General features: G+C 51.7%; 1 protein-coding gene across 2 annotated transcripts in view; it reads left to right on the forward strand.

Annotated features, from left to right (window-relative positions):
• GLT1D1 (glycosyltransferase 1 domain containing 1) overlaps positions 1–19,956 on the forward strand; it is an 82,311-nt gene that overhangs the window by 21,618 nt on the left and 40,737 nt on the right. The window contains exons 3-7 of one of the 2 annotated variants that reach the window (XM_079152489.1): positions 2,113–2,218; positions 6,602–6,653; positions 12,833–12,886; positions 16,673–16,709; positions 18,301–18,357. In XM_079152489.1, coding sequence (XP_079008615.1) covers positions 2,113–2,218; positions 6,602–6,653; positions 12,833–12,886; positions 16,673–16,709; positions 18,301–18,357 — 306 coding nt within the window. The remainder of the gene's footprint in view (positions 1–2,112; positions 2,219–6,601; positions 6,654–12,832; positions 12,887–16,672; positions 16,710–18,300; positions 18,358–19,956) is intronic. The other variant, XM_079152490.1, reaches the window with a different exon arrangement.

Consider the following 19,956-nt stretch of genomic DNA (forward strand, 5'->3'; position numbering starts at 1 on the left):
CCCACACGGGATGACATCCGCCCACTCCAGCGTCTTCAAGACCTGAACCCACTGCCCCGGGAACCGCTGCCTAGGCTGTTCTGTCTGTCTGTCTGTATTTGGGAAAGTTCACACAGGTCCACGGAAGGAACTCAACAGTGTAAAGCATCAGAGAGGGCATGTAAATACCACCCCACTAGGACCTGCAGTCTGGCAGGACTTCCCACAGGCACGGCAGCTTGTGCTGTGTGTCTTTGCACAGATGTCAGTATGCACGGGGAAACGTGTTTATCATCACCACACGCATATGGTGTTGACCGATGCATGCTAGCTAGTTTTCTGCACTTAGCAGATTTTGTCAGTTTTTCTGAGTACACACACACACACACACACACACACACAGCTCCTGAAACAAGGCTGGTTTCTACTGGTGTTCAGCTAGACTGTTTCTCAGATTCTGCTTCTGCTAGTTCCTTCTTGGCACCCATTTGCATTATTGTTCTGCTCCGCATCTTGAGGCTGGTCTTAGCAGTGAAATTCTAGGGTGAGAGTCACCCAGACAGACAGAGAAAGATGGAGTCTGCTCATTTCCAGGATGAAAATGATCCCTTCAGTACAAGGAAACTTCAGCATCCCTCCCTTAAATACTGAAAGGGGTCAGCTTGTGTGAGAAATCCCAGGGAGACCTCCAGTTAGACTTGGCCTGTCGTGGGGTTTGCAGGCTGGAGAGGTGCAGAAGACATGTTTGGGTAACCCTAAGATGGCGGCTGGCGTTGGGCCAAGAGGTGGCGCATAATTAGTGTGATCTACTTTTGCCTGATTAGTTAATGTGTCCTCTGTGCTAGTGGTCAACAGATAGTCCTCATTCTTTCTTGATTGGTACCGAGGGGCGTGCTTCAATTGTGCTAATCCTAAGCTGATTGTCTGCCTTAGGTATATAAGACACACCTATAGGAAGCACCTCGGATAAGCAGCACCTCTGATAGATCGCTGGGCGGAGGACTAAGCAGACACCTCTAGGTTGCGGGTTGATGATGGCAGATGGCAGAATGCAGGTTGCAGCTCGCAGAATGAAGTTCGCAGGATGCAGGACGCACCTCTAAGAAGCAGCAGCAGACCTTTAAGAAATAGCTCCTCTGATAATAGTAGCCTCTCTGAAAGTTAGCAAGCCTCTCTTTCTCTAGGCACTTCCTCTATAAGCAAAGCCTGTCTTCCTCTAAAACTTCCTCTAAAAGCAAGTAAGCCTCTCTTCCTCTATAAACTAGCGAACAAGCAAGAAAGCAGCGCACTAAAGAGAAAGATAATGGAAGTAGCTCAGTTCCAGTCCACCTCCGATAAATACCCGCGAGATTGTTGCTGCAGGTGGTAACAAATATCCGCGGGATTGTTGCTGTGGGCGGCGACAGAGGGGCTTTGGAAACTTCTAGTTGACCTTGGGAAGTCCTCTTGGGGAGCAGGGGAGCCGCTCCTGAGGAGCACATCACTCGAACTTGATCTGTGCACATTGGTGCCTACACATTCGTGCTCATGACGGGGTTACTGTGTAAGCCCGGGACGGCCTCACCCTCTGCCTCCATTGGGAGACTGTGCCTGTCCTTTCAAGGTCCCCCCTGCGTGTGCACTCGGCATCACGGGCCCCTGGTTCCCATTCCAGTCCCGTGGCTGCGATCTGTCTCCCCTGCTGTGCTGCATGCTCCTCGGGGACTTGGTTGGGATCATGTCTCTCATGTCCCCCCAGCCGCTGGCTGGCACGATGATGAACAACAGCTCTAAATTGGGGGGCGCCTCTCTCTCTGTCACCAACCTCCATGGTCGCAGATGAACTCGTTTCCCAGGAATGCTGAACTTGGCTTTGATAGGTAGTGGCTAACGATATTTTTCATCCGTTAAATTTTAAAGCAAATTAACTAGAAAAAAAAAATAGTCGGGGACAACCTTGGTGGGCGTGTCCCGAGATTAATCTCAGCCTGCGGCCGTGGCGCTGAGACGCGCCCCGCTGCTCAGGAGAGCTGCACAACCCCGGACAACCAGGCGCAGCCCCTTGCTCTGGAAATGGCAGCATAGTTCATCCCCCGGGTGGGTTGCTGGGGGCCTTTCCAAAGCTAAATTCTGCTTCCCCTCACCGTTTCCCAGGTCATCGGATCCCTTTTGGGATCATCTTCGGTGGAACAGATTTAAATGAGGACGCTAACCACAGGGAAAAGAAGGAAGTGATGGGAAGAGTCCTCCAGGAAGCCAGGTAACCCCCGGGAAGTTCCCGCCCCGCCCAGGACCCAGGTGGATGGAATTAGCTGACAGGCCAAGAAGAGCCACTGTCTGGGCGGTTTCCGTCCGACCGCGGGAACCAGCTTCCCAGGCTCTCCCCTCTCGTGGGCCCGGTTTTGTCTTTCCTGAAATCATCAGGGTACAGGACTCCTGGCCCTTATCCTGCACTTAGCGCTGGGTGAGCATTCTTGGAATGTTCCTCCCTCAGTAAAGACAGCCACTACTTCTCAGGGGAGGACAGGCGGACTCGAGCTTTATCAGCCCCGGAATTAGGTGCCCTTTGCCTCAGGTTCATCCGCTCCTGGCAGGGCTCCTGTCTGTCACTTCCTGAGCTCTGCAGGTCCCTGCTGAATGCCCAAGCCATGGCTCAGTCTTTCCGCTCAGTCCTGTCACTCCCAGCCATCCCGTGAGCACTAGGGACATAAGTCTGTCTGCTGTGGGGTGCTGCTCAAAGGTGGCCCTGGGAGCACCGGGGCAGGGATCCCGGGAGTTGGGGGACGAGCCCCTGTCCCCATTGCTGAATGTGGACAGCAGCTGCAGGCACTCAGCCACCAGTGTCCCTGCACGTGTTTCTGCCCCCAGGTGGGTGGTCAGCACCTCAGCTGGAATCACTCCCCCAGCCTTCCTGCCCAGGTGTTCAACAAAGAGCACCAGGTATTGGTCTTTTTTCGGTCCCAGGCATTAAACCCAGGGGCGCTTAGCTGCTGAGCCACATCCCCGGCCCTTTTTATTTTTTATTTTGAGACAGGCTCTCACTAAGTTGCTTAGGGCCTTGCTAAGTTGTGAGGTTGGCCTTGATCTTGAGATCCTTCTGCCTCGGCCTCCCGAGTTGCTGACATGGGGTATTATTTGGGACCAGCCTCCTCACCAGGACCAGGGGCAGACCAAACTGAGGTGGTGCTGAGTGCCTGTGATCCAGACAAACTGTGACATGGACCAGTTCTCCCAGAGCGGGGGATTCCAGTCAGCCCGAGCCTGTGTACAAAGGGAGTCCTCGCTCCTTATCCCTGCGGGGGTCCCTCAGTACCATGGTGCTGCTCTCCGCTTTCCTGGGGTCCCTCAGTACCATGGTGCTGCTCTCCGCTTTCCTGGGCCTTTCCCTCTGTCTGTCCAGCCGACCGACACCACCCAGCTCATCAGAACCCTTGCCCTGTTTACAGACGGAGGCGTTCCTGATTCTAGAATCTAACAAAAGCCCATTGCAAGCTTTGAACTAAATTGGTTGTGGCTTTGTCTTTTAACAAGGCATACTTAGAAAAAGGTTGTGTTGTCAGCTTTTTCATCACTGAGCCTAATACCTGACAGGAACCCCTTGAAGACAGGAAGATTTGTTTTGGCAAGGGACCAGGTGAAGTCCTTAAGGACATGCCCCCAAGAGCCCCTCCTTCAACCAGCTCCCTTCAACTGTCCCCACAGTTTCTGCCCCTCCCGAGAGTCCGTTCGGATTATGAATCCATCAGTGGATCCACCCGTGAGGTCAGAGCCCTTGTTCCCTCTCACCGCCCCCCAAACTCCGCCTCTGGACGTGGCTGCGTTAGGGAGAGCCCCCGACACACTAGTCTGGGGGGGGGGGGGACGCTTCATATCCAAACCATAGCAGCAGCGATATTTGCACGACAACCTGGAGTAAATTGGGAAGTTTCAGTGGGAAAAAGTCAGTCGCTCCATTTTCCTTGCCTAACAAATGCATAATAAGAACCAGACTGGTGTGATCCTACAGTATGTACAAGCAGAAAAATGAGAAATCACCCTCCGTTTATGCAGGGTTTGTAAACACATTCTACTCTCATGCACAACTAATTGGGACAAATAAAAAGAACTTTTTTAAAAAGAACCAAACCAAGAGCAGCCATAGAAGTCCTCTGAAGTCACATGCAAATTTTAACAAAAAGAGGAGGTTAAATGGAAAGAAGTGTGTCCCCAAGGCAGAGGGCTGAGCTGGGGGCGCGTTCTGAGGGCGGTGGCAGGCGCTGGGGGACCCAGGGGGCCGGGATCTGTGCCACTGGGCCTCCCAGGCACCCACCGGCTGCCCCAAGAGAGGCTCACCTGCGTCTAGAGCAACCCCACAGCCAGGGACTGCCTGAGGGTCCCTTCCCACTGTTCTGAATCACCATGTCACTGTAAAAGCAAAAGAAAACCAGATAATCGATTTTCAGCCCGATAAATCGCCAGTTGTCAGTTCTCTGTAGCTCATCGGACGTCTGCCGGCCGGCAAGCCCTGGGGAGCGGGGACCCCCCAGGGGCAGAGCTCTCCTCTCAGGTAGCCTCCCTGGGCAACCTGGGTGCAGTCTTCAGACACCCCTTAAGGCCCCGGAGCGCAGGCACGCTGTTCTCCCTGAGGACTCGCCCAGCCCAGGTGCGGTGGAGATGCTGCCTCTTAACAAGGGAGCCGGGCACGGTGGGCACGTGCTCGTGAGCGCCCCCGGTGGACAAAGGCCCCGCCAGCCTCAGGTCAGCCTACAGGTTTTCTCGGGGTGGTCCTCACACTCCACGAACTCACGACCTCTGGAGCGACATGGTTTATACAACGCGGTCTTAAAGAAGGAGAATGATTCTGTTCACCAAAGCGACTACTGGGCGAATCCATCTTAATGATACCATCATTAATATCATTCATCGCGTTGTTATTAAGACACATGTTGATTTTTATTTGGGGGCTATCGATTGATGTTAGCGGGCGAGGCACTGAAGAGTTCTCGGCAGACGCCCGCAGCCACTGTTCTATGAAGCCAGGTCTGGGGCTTATCTCACTTTAAGGTGACCGTTTTGCTTTCCAGCAAACACTTTTTACGTGGGTGTATTTTTTCCGTAGGGTGTAGCTCCAACATTTTTTGAATGTGTTAGCCCTTTTTTCCTAGAGAGTATAGTGTTCCATTTGAATTTAGCACCAACTTTTCAGCTGGTAGATATTATAGTAATGATTGGGCAATTATTTCATAAATATCAAAATTAAATGAAGAGTATCTGAAAAATTGGGGAAATTGTTTGGAGGAGCATCATCCAGGTACATATCAGGAAAAGTGTTGTTAAACAAATGATGGAAAGAGAGCTGACGTGAAGTGAAGGAGCATAATTAGAAAATAGCACTATGTGACTCTGCTGTGTTTTAGGTCAAAACTGGCTGGATACTGGTAATTCCACTGGTTTCCTGAGCTGTAGTCTAGCGTACTAATATTTTTGACAACTAGAATCCCATGTCAAAATGGGTAAATCCAATGTTCAACCAAGGTGCAAAGGTAGTTGCTTTAATATTTTTCACAAAAGGAGTGCTCTTCTCAAGTTCCTTCCTGGCCCAGGGCTTCGGGCTGGACGCTTCTAGAGTGTTCTCTTCAAGGTGGGAGGAACCAGGGCACCCTGGGAGGGGGCACCCTGCCCGCCCACCTGGAATGATGGGCGGCCTCCAGTGCACAGCCTGGCCTCCCAGACTTCTGACTCCAGGCACCCTTTGGGATGAAGGCCTCCAGGACTCTTGGCCCTTGTCTTCTTGGTCCTTGGCTGTGTACCAGCATCTCCTGAAGCTGTGGTGCCAGTGTGGACAGCAGTAGCTTCATGGATGCCCTTTGAACTGTGATTGAATTTCTCATCTAACTTGGCAGAAGGGAACATTTTTATATCAGCTCACCTAGGAATGTGTTCTACATTTCCATGAAGAGGTAGCTGTTATTATTCCTGGACTTCACAGCAAGGAAAAACTTAATGAACAGCTTATCTTCCTCTTCTTAGCTTGGGAGCCCCTGGCATGTTTATGAAGAAGCATCTAAGTGTAGGAAAATGTAGGTATGCCGGGCGAGGTGGCCAATTCCAACCACTTGGGAGGCAGAGGCAGGAGGATCACAAGTTCGAGGCCAACCATTCTCAGCAATTTAGGAAGGGTCTTCCTCAAAATGAAAATAAAAAGGGTTGGGATGTGGCTCAGCGATAGAGCACCCCTGAATTCAATCCCTGGTACCAAATAAACACGTAAATAAACAAGATAAAATAACACGTAGGCGTCCCTGGGTATCTCCTCAATCCCCACAGCCCTGGGGTCTCAGGGAGAGTTTAGCTAAGGGCCCTGCTTCTCTCCTGCACCTGGCTTTGTGGTTAATTCTATCCCTTCTTCTCTGAACTTGCATGGAATTAACAAGAAAAATGGGGAGTTTTGAGCATCATTTGGTTTACTTCTTCCACACACAACTTTTTTTGATGTGAATAGAGTTTGAACCTAATGGCCAGTGACCACAAGTAATAAAGATTGATTGCACTTTAAATTCGGTGCCTTACCCTGTCTCTCATAATTTGTTCCGAGGAGCTGTTTCACAGTTTCGTTAATTGAATTCTGGCCTAATTGTCCCCATTATTTTTGCTCATTTGCTAGATTTGCTGTCGCCTTCACGGAGTCGATGAGGGAGATGGCGCAGACGCAGTGGGTACGTGTTTGTCTTGTGTTGTTCTTTGGGTTGTGCTGGGGAGTTGCAGCCCTGGAGGGCTGGGACGCAGTCTGATTGGAGCTGACAGGGTCCCTGGACTGGGCCTCCGGGCTCACGACCGTGTATTATGATTCCTGTACATTGATTTTTTTTAATGTGCAGATACTCTCAAAACACGGCTTTTTTTTTTTTTTTTTTTAATATTGTCACCGAATTGCAAAATAGCCCAGTCGTCAAAGCTTTTAATGTTTCGTCTATTTTCTTTTTATGTTCTCAGATTGGGAGATTTAGGGGCTGCGCGGTAGATGCTGCAGCCGCCTCGTATACCTGAGAGTAACAACCTCTCAGGGGCAGAGGGAGGCTCCCAGGGTGGACTGTTGATTTGTAGAGCTTTAAAGAGTTGGGACTGGGTAGACCCGCAAGTTAATTTACTTCTTGACTTCATATTCCTCTGACTGGGGGCAGGGGAGTGAGCTGTTGGGGGACTGACCGAGTTCTCAGCCGGGGTGGGGAAGACAGCGGAGAGCGGGCGCCTGCGGAACTGAACCCAGAGGCCACGCTCAGCCTCCTCCCGTGAACAGAGCTGTTCCCTGGTGGTGGGCCTGCAGCCAGTCCCTGTCCCAGCCTCACTGGCCAGCTCTGCCCGCCTGTGGGTTTGCAAAGGGACAACACCCTTCCCGTCGACAGGTGCCACTCCACACCCAAAACTGCCAGGCCAAGAACTTTTTTATGCACATTCATGGGTTGTTCAGCTCAGAATCGGCAACAAAACCAGAAGGGCCCACAGCTTTCTGGCTTCTGGCTTATCCTTGTCCCAGTTGGACGTTCTCTCGGCCCCCGTAAGGGGGTCCGTCCTGCTCTCATGATAATGCCAAGGTGACGTTTGTCCTCTGCACTGTGGGGGCAGCAAGGGGAGTCTGCCCGTCACCACCACCCACTTACCCAGCGTCACTGAAGTCCTCACGAGGCGATTCCGATGACGACCTCAGGTCTCAACCCCCGGTGCATGTCCTGCGGGGACACAGAAAGCAAGCCCAAAGCGCCTCGGCCACCTCGTGGAGGCAGTGTGACCGTGGCCCTCAGGAGAGGCCCTCCCTGGCTGGCCGAGTTGCAGGCTGAGCCGGCCTCCCCTGGACGCCATGTTTCCCCTGGAGGCCAACTGGGGACAGAGCACGGCTGCTCAGACGTGGGCGTCCGCCAGACATTCTCTTAACGCCCAGCAGACTGCGCCAGTCCCTTCAAGAAAAATGAGTGGCATTATTTGTTGCCACGGACAAATGTGAATTTTCAAGCAAAAATTAGAGTGGAAGCCAGCCCGCATGAGATTGCTTCATTAAGGAGAAGGCCACATCTCAGAGTTGGGTGGTCCCTTCCCTGGCTGTGGTGGTCAGCCCTGCCATGCCCGCTCCAATCCTGGGGGTCCTCCTCCAAGCTCAGGGGCACGCAGGTGAAGGGACACCAGAAGGCAGCAAGAGTGGCGTGGCCCCAGTGACGATGTGAGATGTACCATAATATCGCTCGTAAAAAAAGGGATCAATTTGTGTCTGAGGCTTGAAGGACGGACTTGTAAAATGTGAATGTGAAGTTCTTTTTATTACTCCTTTTTGTACTTCTTTAGTGGGTGGATTTTTCAATAAAGTACAGCTCAGCAACGTGTGGCTGATTAGTTTCTTTGTCAGAAATCAACTGTAGACTTAGTATAGAGGGTTCTTATGCAGCGATAAGAGTTTGTGGTCAGTTCACGTTTTCTCTTCCTGACAGAACTGCCTGCTCTGGGTTTTTGATTTTGTATTCTATCCCAGCGAGCAGGCTCGGCTCAGGCTGCAGTTTAGTTAATCTTACCTAGTTGTTATCAAACCGGAATTGAATTTCAGTAATCCCAGATTAGAAAAATTTATGGCTTTGGCTTCTTCTTTCTTTTGTGACTGCAGAAGGGAGAATGTTCACGCGTGGGGTTTGCGTAGGTAATAGTAGTTCTGAGCATTAAAGGCCAGAGTGAAACTTAGGTTGTCTCAAGCTGCGTTTGAAAAGGTAATTAAGCGAAGGCACCAGCAGCCCCGGAGCCATGAGTGCCAGTGCTGCTCGGTAGACACGCCGTGCAGCTGGATGTGCTTTAAAGCTTTCCGGCAGCTACATTTAAAAAGCAACCAGAAGGACATCAGCTTAAGATTCTTAGTGCTTCTCTCTCCTCCCTGTGCAGTCCTTTGAGTCCCCAGGCCTGACCAAGTCCAGACCCTTGGTCTGCCTGACATCTGTTTGTGACAGGACACGTGGAGTCTGGCCAACCAGGGACGCTCCCCTGAGTCCAGTGTCCCCAGTTTCCCCGGGCCTTCGGCTGCCCCTGCCCCTGGCTTGGACTCGGTCTCCGGGCTGACTGACAGCACTCGACCTCAAGTCCCTCCTCACTCAAAATCAACAGGTGGGCCTTTCTGCACGGCCAACCCCAACCCTGGGACGCCTGGGTGTGGCCGACCCCACCCAGATCCCACCTGGGTCCCTGCCCTGGACACAGATGGTCCTATCAGCTCTCAGGTTCCCGACTCCCAGCAGCCGAGGGCAAAGCCAGGGGCTTTCTTTGGCTCGGGACAAATTCTTTACCACACGTCCTGTGTCCAGAATCTCTTCTCCACGAGGAGTCGGTGCGGGAGAGACCAAGAGGTGCTTTGTGCTCGTTTGCCGTCGAGCCTGCAGGTCCCAGGCGCGGCCGCGGCCCTGTCCGCACAGCCCTACAGCACAGGGCGGAGTGGCCTCCAGACTTCTGGGGCAGGCAGGCACGGCGTCAGATGGGGACACACGTGAACAGTGTTCAGCAGGAGTCCGTGCAGTCCCCAGTCAGCGCCAGCCTCAGAGAGCCAGAGTGGCCTCGTGGAGCTGGGACTTCGGAGGCTGTTTGTGATCCCTTGAGAGCTGGCTCTGTGCACGGTGAACCCACTTGGATTTCCACAAAGAGGGTTTTATGGTTGTAATTCGAGGTGCCTCTGCGTAGGACCAAGTTGTTGATTTTTGGTGTTGCTGTTTGTAGCCCTAATTAGACATCGTGTGTGCTCTGTCCCCAAGGGCTCCTCGCCAGGTCTGCAGGCCATGCAGCCATGTGTCCCTCCTGCCCACGTGGTCCTGTTTTGGGGTGGCGCTCCTCTGTTGGTTTGTGGTCTTTTGCCCTTGACTTGGCATTTTTGAGAATCTGATCCACTACGTGTTTCCAGCTGTGGGCCATGCACTGCGGACAGTGTGGAGGTCTCCTGTACGGGATTTTGACCCTTTGCTGCGGCACATAATACACATGCAAAAGCAAATCTGACTCGCAGTTCTCATTCAAGTGCAGGATGTTTTCTCTCAAAATTACAAGACGGTCACCAGAAAATGTGAACATTGATGTATAGGAACACGTTGGATTTATGGGTGTTGATTTTGTATCCTGCTACTTTGCTGAATTCATTTATTAGTTCTAGAAGTTTTCTGGTGGAATTTTTTTGACTCTTCTAGATATAGAATCATGTCATCAGCAAATACTGACAGCTTGAGTTCATCTTTTCCTATTCGTATCCCTTTAATTTCTTGGTCTGCCTAATTGCTCTGACTAGAGTTCCCAGGACTCTGTTGAACAGAAGTGGTGAAAGAGGGCATCCCTGTCTTGTTCCAGTTTTTAGGGGGAATGCTTTCAGTTTTTCTTCATTTAGAATCATGTTGGCCATGGGCTTAGCATAGATGGCCTTTACAATGTTGAGGTGTGTTCCTACCATCCCTAGTTTTTCTAGTGTTTTGAGCATGAAGGGTGCTGTATTCTGTCAAATGCTTTCTCTGCATCTATTGAGATGATCATACGATTCTTGTCTTTAAGTCTATTGATGTGGTGAACTATGTTCCTATATATCAGCGATGAATCCACTGAAAGAGAAATTAGGAAAACAACCCCATTCACATACATGGCCTCAAAAAAAAAATATTTGGGAGTCAATCTAACAAAGAAGGTGAAATACCTGTACAATGGAAACCATAGAACACTAAAGAAAGAAATTGAGGAAGACCTTACAAGATGGAAAGATCTACCGTGCTCTTGGATAGGCAGAATTAATATTGTCAAAATAGCCATACTACCAAAAGTGCTATACAGATTTAATTCAATTTCTATCCAAGTCCCAATGACATTCTTCATAGAAATAGAAAAGGCAATCATGAAATTCATTTGGAAAAATAAGAGACCCAGAATAGCCAAAGCAATCCTTAGCAAGAAAAGTGAAGCAGGAGGCATCACACTACCAGACCTTAAACTATAATACACAGCAGTAGTATCAAAAACAGCATTGTAATAGCACCAAAATAGACTTGTAGACCAATGGTACAGAATAGAAGACACAGAGACAAACCCACATACCTACAGTTATCCCATCCTAGACAAAGGTACAAAAACAATCACTGGAGAAAAGACAGCCTCTTCAGTAAGAGGTGCTGGGAAAACTGGAAATCCATATGTAACAATATGAAATGAAACCTCTCGCCCTGCACAAAACTCAAAGTGGATCAAAGACTTAAGCATTAGAACAGAGACCCTGCACCTACTAGAAGAAAAAGTAGTTCCAAATCTTCATCATGTCGGCTTAGGACCCGACTTCCTAAACAAGACTCCTGAAGAACAAGAAGTAAAATCAAGGATCAATAAATGGGACGGATTCAAACTGAAAAGCTTCTTTTCAGCAAAGGAAACAATCAGTAACGTGAAGAGAGAGCCTACAGGGTGGGAGAAAATCTTCACCACGTGCACCTCAGCTAGAGCACTAATCTGCAGGATATTAAAAGAATTCAAGAAACTCAACACACACATAAAAAACAGCCCAATCAATCAATGGCTAAGGACCTGAACAGACACTTCACAGAAGGAGATCTACAATTGATCAACAAGCATATGAAAAAAAGTTCATCATCTCTAGCAGTTAGAGAAATAGAAATCATAACTACTCTAAGATTTCATCTCACTCCAGTCAGAATGGCAATTATCAAGAATATAAGAACAGTAAATGTTGGCGAGGATGTGGGGAAAAAGGTACAGTCATACATTGTTGGTGGGACTGCAAATTGGTGCAACCATTATGGAAATCAGTATGGAGATTCCACAGAAAACCTGGAATGGAACCACCATTTGACCCAGCTATCCCACTCCGTGGCCTAGACCCAAAGGACTTAAACATACTATGGTGACACAGCCACATCAATGTTCATAGCAACTCAATTCACAATAGATAAACTATGGAACTAACCTAGTTGCCCTTCAACAGAGGAATGGATAAAGAAAATATGGTACAGAATGGAATATTACTCAGCCTTAAAAAAGAGTGAAATCATGGCATTTGAGGTAAATGTATGGAACTAGAGAATATTATGCTATGTGAAATAAGCCAATCCCCCAAAACTAAAGGCAGAATGTTTTCTCTGATATGTGGATGGTAATTCACAAAAAGGGGGATGAGAAATAGAGGTACTTTGGAGTAGGTAGAGGGATGTGAAGGGAGGGGAGAGGGTCTGGGGTTAGGAAGGACAGTAGAATGAATCAAATATTATTAACATGTGCATATATAACTATACAACTGGTGTGATTCTACATGTATAACCAGAAGAATAAGAAGTTATACTCCATTTATGTATGATGTGTCAAAATGCATTCTACTGTCATGTGTAACTAATCAACAAATTTTTTAAAAAATGTAAACATTTCACCAAAAACAAATCATGAATCTGATGTCCAGCCCAGTGGTACCTCCTGCCCCAGCAGAGGCAGTGGTGATGTTTTGACATGGCTTCCTAGAGCTCAGGTACCTCTTGCTGTGGTCACGCTCTCTCCAAGAATTATTCCAAGAGGACATTATCTGTATCCCAGCATCGATCACACTCTTTGTAAAACTCTTGCGTCTGAGAAAGCCCAGCATCGTAAGGGGCCTGGGGACAGGCAGGGTGGCACTGGGTTCGCTTGGACCAGGTCAGCGTGAAGCTGAGCTTCCTGGTGCTGTTGCCTTGTGAGTGATGTGCTTTGCCGTCTGGAAACCTGGGTCGCCACCTTCGGGGCCCTACGTCACCTTCCTTGCCGAGTAAGGAAGAACACCGTCCCCAGAGGCGTGTGGGGCCAGAGCTAAGGCGCCACTTTACTTCCAGCGTGTACGTCAGCTCACGGAGATTCTTTTGGAAATTAGAGTGCAGAAGGCGAGGCAGATCTCAGGGACTGTCACACACGGTGCATGTCACAGGTGAGCCCAAACACCCCTGGGGGTGTCCACGCTGACCTAACCGGGGCTAGCTGCCCAATAAGTAGTGCTGTCGTGCGCAGCGAGTGCTTGCTGTCCCTTTGCTTGGTGCTCCTCCTCTTCCTGCATGGCTGGTCTCTGTGCGCCGCTGCCCCTGAACATGGCCACACACCACTCCTGCTACGGTTCCCACCACCGCGGAGACTTGAAATCGCCATCCGGTGGGGGGCGACCTCACTGTGGGCTGCCCTCCACATGGGGCTCCATGTGAGACCCCCCGGGGATTAGTGCCATCTTGGAAGCCAGTCATTCTAACAACTTCTGTGAAGATCGGCTCTCCTCCTGCCTTCTTGAGGGAACGCAAACGTTCCTTTACCCCCCGCCATGTGAGAGGCCTGGGAACCGAGAAGCTTTAAAGTGACCCCCAAAGTATGGGGGGAGCTCATCAATTCCAGAGCACAGACCTGGAGCTCACCTGCTGTGCGACTGGCTCTGGACGGGGAGAGTGGGAGCGTGGCTTCTCCTTGGTGGCTGAGGGCGGGCGGCACGCTTCTGAGCACACCCCAGCAGCGGATTTCAGCGGTCACCACCAGAGATGTCGCTGCTTGGAAAGCAGAAGTCCTCTCTGGTTTGCTGCCCACAGCCCCTCTGCTTGACCTGCCCCTGCCTTGGGCGCCGTGCCCTCACCCTGGCTCTTGTGCAGGATGGTGGGTCCAGCTCCGTTTCTCCCGGTTGCTCCATGTTGGGTGGGTAGGACGAGATCCCCCCTCACCTCGGATGTCTTCTTCGTTTGTGGTGCTGGTTGGAACCCAGGGCCCCAGGCCTGCTGGGACGGTGCCCCCCCACCGAGCCCCGGCCCCAGCTGGGCCGTTTTCTTTTCCTGGAAAATGTTTCCGCAGGTTAGTTTCAGGAGTCAGTGGCAAGGCTGTGTCCCTGGCACTCCTTTTAAAAAATATTATTTTCTTTTCTTGCTTGGCAACAGATTTTTCACGGAAAAGAGTTCAGACAGAGAAGAAAACACCATATCCCCAGAGACATGCCCAATTTATATGTGTTTTGTGGCGTAGCTGTATTTTCTGGAATGTTGTATGTATGGGCCTTGATCTTCTTTAGACAGTTGTAATTATTTTGTGTGTACTTACTGGTGGTTGTGGTGGTCCTGGGGTGGAACCCAGACCCTTGTGCATGCCCGGCAAGTCTTTACCACTGAGCGGCAGCCGCGGCCCATGCAGACTTTTGATAAAGTCACAGTCAGAAGCTGTATTGTAATTCCAAGATAAAAGTTATTTTTGCCTCTTGTCGAGGATTCAAGTATGCATCTACTGCGAGGTTAGTATTTAGTGTGGTTTCCATGTGCAAAAGGCTTCCCTTCTGAAGATTAGCGTCTGTGTTGCCTTAGCCCAGGAATGGAGAGTCTTTTTGTGGTCGCCCTTGTTCCGTTACAAAAAGACCCCAGTGAGCATTTGCTGGTGTCACAAAGTCCCGCCTATTTCACGTGCCCGTCCGAGAGAACACTGGCTTTCCATGTCCAGTCAATGATAGGCTAAGTTCAGTAACAGTTCCTCACAGGTGCTGAAATTGAGCGTCTTCCCCATCCCAACCTCAAGTAGACTCTGTCTTCTTTTTATTTGATTTTAGAAAGAAAATCAAAGGCCTCGATGAGCTCATCTGGCAAGACAAGTGATACACAAGGACTTTGACTCATCTTAGGACAAAAGAAGCAATAAATATTGAGCAAAGAAAACTAATTTGTATTTGTACCATTTTAATATAGAAAATGTCTTTCAAAATCAATATAAGCCAATTGGCCTTTGCCAGATTTCTTTTAGTAGGGTGATTACCCATAGCCCGGGCCCAGATTTCTTTTATACTGTAGCTCTATTTTCTTGATTTGCTTTAGATAAGATCTCCAAAATGTCATTGTGGCAGTGTTGTAGCGGTCTGTGCTAGACTTTTTACTTACTTATCTTTTCAGGCTCTCGATAGGCTTTAGAGAAATGATATTCAAAGATTTGTAAACACCAGCAGTTAAATCCAGGAGTCTCCACGTACACCCGTTCCTTCTGATTGTAGCATTGACATACCAGTTAAACGAATTTCTTGGTAGAAAGGGGAGCTTTCTCGAATGGAACGTCTTGCAAAGCATATTTCTAAGCATGGAGTGGCAAGACTATGGATTCTGTTTTTCCAGTCCTTCATGCATCAGATCTACCCAGGGCTGTGTTGGCCCTGTTATTGTCAAACGTGTGCACGCACGCGGGCCAAGATGCCTTCTGATGCGCTGTCAGCGGAGCTTCAACACGCTCTGGCCGAGGCCCTGAGCGGCTGTTTTAGAGGTGGACTGAGGCCGAAGCCCTCAGCCTCCTGTCCGGTCCTGTTTCCTACAGTGTTATAGTGAGGAATTCAACAAAAGGAATGTTCCAGGGGTCCCAACTCCAGTTCCCAGCTTCAATGATTGCTGTTACCCGGCGTTTCCTTGGAAGCTAATACCTTCTTTAGCTCGGAGAGAAAGGAGCTTTGAGACTCCTTCTGGGGCCTCCTGACGAGGGCCTCCTAACTAGGCATGCGCCTCTCTGCCTGGTGGGCTGAGAGCAGCACTCACGTCTCCTGTAGGCTCAGGGAAACAGCGTGGGATGCTCATGGCAAACCAGAAACCGGAGGCTGCCTGGCCAGGCCAGGCCTGGGCAGGGTCATCCCCTGCAGCAGCCTGCCTCTCCCATGCCTCTCTCCACTGCCTGTTCCTGGAGTTGCAGGCCGAGTTGGGGCTCCAGCCAGCATCCCCCTACTGGGCCAGGGCCACGTTACTTTAAGGGCTGCACCTGCCCCTGCACACACACACACACACAGGGACAGGGCTGTGGCTTCCGTGACCTCCAGACATCTAGCTGGCTTGGTCATTTCATCTGATCGTCTGGAACATTTAGGTCACAGGACGGAAAGGCACACGACTGGGACATTTATCCCCAGATGACTGTACGTTCTGGTCACTAAGAGGACTGTGGGCATCCGTGTGGGAGCCCCTCCTCCGTTAGGGTGGGCCTCTCCACTCCTGCGTCCACCCTGGCCTCAACTTGAGTTTTAGAAGATTCCTGACACTGTTGCACAGTGAACTGGGAAATGGATTCTTTTCTCTAGTGGTTTTGTGCAGTTTCACCAGAAAACACCACGAGCAATAGTAAGTTAATCCCTGGGCACAAATGCCCAGGCCACCCACAGAAGGGCTTGGAAGCCCGAGGCCTGGGAGGCCTGGGTCTGAGGCTCACCTGTCCTGTCTTGCTGGGAGGAATCTGCCCACATATCAGGCCCCTTCCCTCCGTGGGTTCCTCCTCTCTGTCTTCTCCTCTTTCTTTTTCCTTCTTTCCTTCTTTTGTCCCGAGGGAGGGGATATGCTTTCCCACCGGAGGTTGTGTAGCCCCAAACCACCCACCCCAGGCTTCCCTCGGCTCGGGACAGGGGTGTACCAGGAGCTCTGTGGTGGCATGTCCTCTGGCTGAGCGTCCCTAACTGTGCCACTAACATAGTAACTGTAAAATCCTACAATGGCCTCGATCCTGATTTCAGGGACTTCTTTCGTGCTTCTTGCCTTATAGACGCTGCCATCGTAACAGCAACACCATTAACAGCTGACGTAACCCCGTGTCTTACAGAGCCGTCGCCTGTGTGCTTCCGCGGGGTGGACCCTTAGAGATGTTTTCCAACAGGGCTTAAAAGTGACTGCGATTTTATTTGTCAAGAGTATAAAATGGATGAGCAAATTCACTTTTTTTCTTTTCTTCCTCTTTTCCAAAGCCACACGCGAAGGGTAAGATCTACGTCCAAAGTCAAGGTGAGAGTTTCTAAAGTCCCAGATACTGTTTTGAAAGGGTGTGTCCTTCAGAGACAGATTCGGAGGAGACAATATGGTTTCTGATGTTCACTGAGAGTCATGAGCAGGATGAATACATTTTCATTGGTCTGTAATATCAGAATATAAAATGAATAGGACCGTTGGGAGAAATGATGAGGAATCATTAAAAAGCAGGCCGCCCAATGTTTTCCACCGGTGGTGCAGTATGTTTCCCCCGTGGTGAGTTTAGAACAAGGAGGTCGCCCACCTGCTCTTGCCCTGGCCCCGCCTGCCCCTCTGGGGCCTCTGGAGCCCCAGTGGAACCCCGTGGGCTGGTAGTTACTCTTGCAGAACCCTGTCCTGTGCAACCCTGGGTGGACAGAGGAGGTCCGGGGAGGACAGGTGTGAGGCCGGGGGTGCATGCAGGCCGGCTGGGACCCCCTCCTGGTTCTGCACACCAGGCCGCACCTGCCTGCAGGCCCTCCCCACTGCACGTCATGTTACCATGGTAACACGGCTCCAGTGTTTCAGGGTTGTTTATAGCAGCAGAACAATTTTTCAAATCAGCTCCTTTTTGGAGTCTGCGCTGAGAAGGGGGTGCCACCTGGCCTGTGTGGAAGAGAGTGTGGGCACAGGGGCAGGCAGGGCGTGGGGTGTCCCTGCCTTGGCTGTGGCCTGGTTTACAGCCGGGAGAGGCTGGTGCAGGGAGGAAGCAGTGCTGCCACATCACACCACGCCACGCCATGCCATGCCACGCCACGCCACGCCACGCCACACCACGCCACACTGGGGAACCCATTTCAGCTCTGGCACCTCCATTTCCAGCTGGATGGGCTGCAGGAACCAGCCTGGCCAGCAGGTCTCAGGACTGTGGGCAGTGGGGGGAGGCACTGCCCTGGGTCCCTGCCCAGGTCCCCTGGCAGAGGGCTCTTGCCAGATGGGCCTGAGAGCACCTTTCTGAGCCGAGGATGACTGCAGAAGTGGGTTCTAGAAGTGGTAGGATGACTGGAGCCACACGTTATAAACCTCAGGAACTTCCTGCTGTCAAGCCACGTGCCATTGTCTGACTGGAACGTGGTAGACAAGGAATATTGGAAAAGATCAAAACTCACTCAAAAAAATGTGCTGAATGTTGCTTGTGAATCAGTCTAAATCCTACAGGTTTGCTTTTTAAGGGAGATTCAGACTTAGCACATCTGTCTGAGGATAGAATTCAGATGGTTGGACCTGACAGGTGAGGGTTGGGATTAGGAATTTTAAATAAAGATAAGATCGTACGTGGGGTGTTCGGGTCAGACGCTGACGTGGCAGGCACCGACGTGGCAGGCACCTTTTACAAGGGTTCCTAGGGAACTCGAGAGCGGCACAACCCGGAGGCAGTTTGGCCTGGCAGTTTGGCCTGGCAGTGGACGGGGGCCGGAGGCTATTGGGATGGACCATGGGCTCACCTTCAACCTCCCGTGCTGGACGGTGAACGGGGCCCAGTGGGACTGGGGCTGGGTGGGTTCATAAGAACCAAAACGTCAACAGGCCGCGGTGTCTCGGAGTCTCACCTACGTCAACCTTTCTTTTTCTGGTTCCTCCGACCCAGGAATTGCAACGTCACCAAACACCGCCTTTAACTGGGACACCTTTCTTCAGCGCTCAGGTAAGCTGTCGCGTCTTCTCCCGGCTGGGGACGCAGCTCCTCAGGGGCAGCTCCGAGGGAGAGCTCGTCCGGCCTGAGTGACCGGCTCGGGTGGCGCAGGACTAGGAAGCAGCACGTGGGGACAAGGCCAGGGAGACGCGGGGCCGCCCGGGACCTGGATCTGTCTCTCACTTCACCTTCCCAGGGGTTTGTGCAGAGTTTTCATGTCTTTTAAAAGATCACTCTTCGGTATTTCATTGCTTTTGATACAACTATGAACTTAAGAAGTGCATTCTCGAATTGCTTGCTGCCAATGTATACGCACGGAAGTGCGGTCAACTGCTGCTGACGTCACCCGCCACCTCACCCTCGCGTCCTGAGCTCCAGCTCCTTCGTGGCTTGGTTGCCGACGCCATGGACTTGCTTGACTCCACCCTTCGCTGGGCCGCTGGGTTTCACGGCCCCGGGGGTGAGCTGGGAGGAGCGGCCAGGGCCCCGTCTCGCAAGCCTGCCCTCGTTCTCGGGAGGGTCCCCACCCACAGACTGTGCCGGTCAAGCTCCGGAGAGATGCCCCCTGGAAAGGGGTCCACCTGAGATGCCGGGAGGGCGCCCTCCCCACCTGAGCACAGCAGCTGAGGGTGCTGTCTCCATGGCTGACATCCCAGCAGGATTTGCTGCACAGTGTCCTTAAGTCCAGGCCGTGGTGGCCGGCAGGGGAGGCCCACAGGGCACGCACTGGGAAAGAGCTTCCTCACAGGCCACCAGCCGGGCACGCCGGCTCAAGGAGTGAGAACAGGGGGGCTTGGCTGCCCGCCTGCCGTTTGAGGCCTAAGGATTCTTCTGCTGAAGTGAAAATGTGTTTTCCCCAGAGGTGACAGTGAGGGACTCCAGGGGTCCAGAGGGACCCACCTGCTGGTGCAGGGAGAGCTGGAGTCACAGGTCCAGGGAGGGGCTGGGAAAGCAAGAGTCACCGCCCTCCCTCGGCCGACGCCAAGGCAGCTCGTTTTCACCCCAAACCGTCCTGCAAACCCCCCACCACAAACTGCGCGTCCGCACCGGTTTCCCCAGAGAAGAATCCCCAGGTGTTTCATTAGAAATGAATTCCGGAGTGCGCTCACGCGTCCGAGTGACAGCAGGGACTGCCCCGGGCTTACAGATGCTCCCGCCCCGGCCAGTCGCTCCATCACGTCGGCCAGGGGGCCGTTATTCAGAACCGGCGGCCCACTTTGAATGGCCCCCCGAGGGCATTTCATCTTCAGCATGTCACGGGACGGGGAAGGCGTGACTGAGAGTCATGATCTCCAAAAGGAGGAGGATGTGTCCAGGTTCCACGGCCTCCTGACTGGCGCTGGTCTTGCCACCGGTGATGAGCAGACACCTGGAGGGTTAAATGCCCCTTTGCAGACCTTTCCTCCGGGCCCAGCGTGGCGGCAGGGTCCTCTTAGTGTGTGCAGTCGGAGCTGCCTGGTGCTCCTCCCTCTGCCTGCGGAGGCCGGGAGTGGCTGGGTGACTGACCCAGATGCTGCCCTCGGGCGGTGGACTCAACCTGCGCCTGGGTCACACGGCCAGCCGTCCTCTCTGTCCACCTCTGTTCGTCTTTGTCCTGTTCTGGCTCTGGAG

This window comes from Sciurus vulgaris (genome assembly GCF_902686455.1).
Source record: "Sciurus vulgaris genome assembly, chromosome: 8".
Taxonomy (NCBI): domain Eukaryota; kingdom Metazoa; phylum Chordata; class Mammalia; order Rodentia; family Sciuridae; genus Sciurus; species Sciurus vulgaris.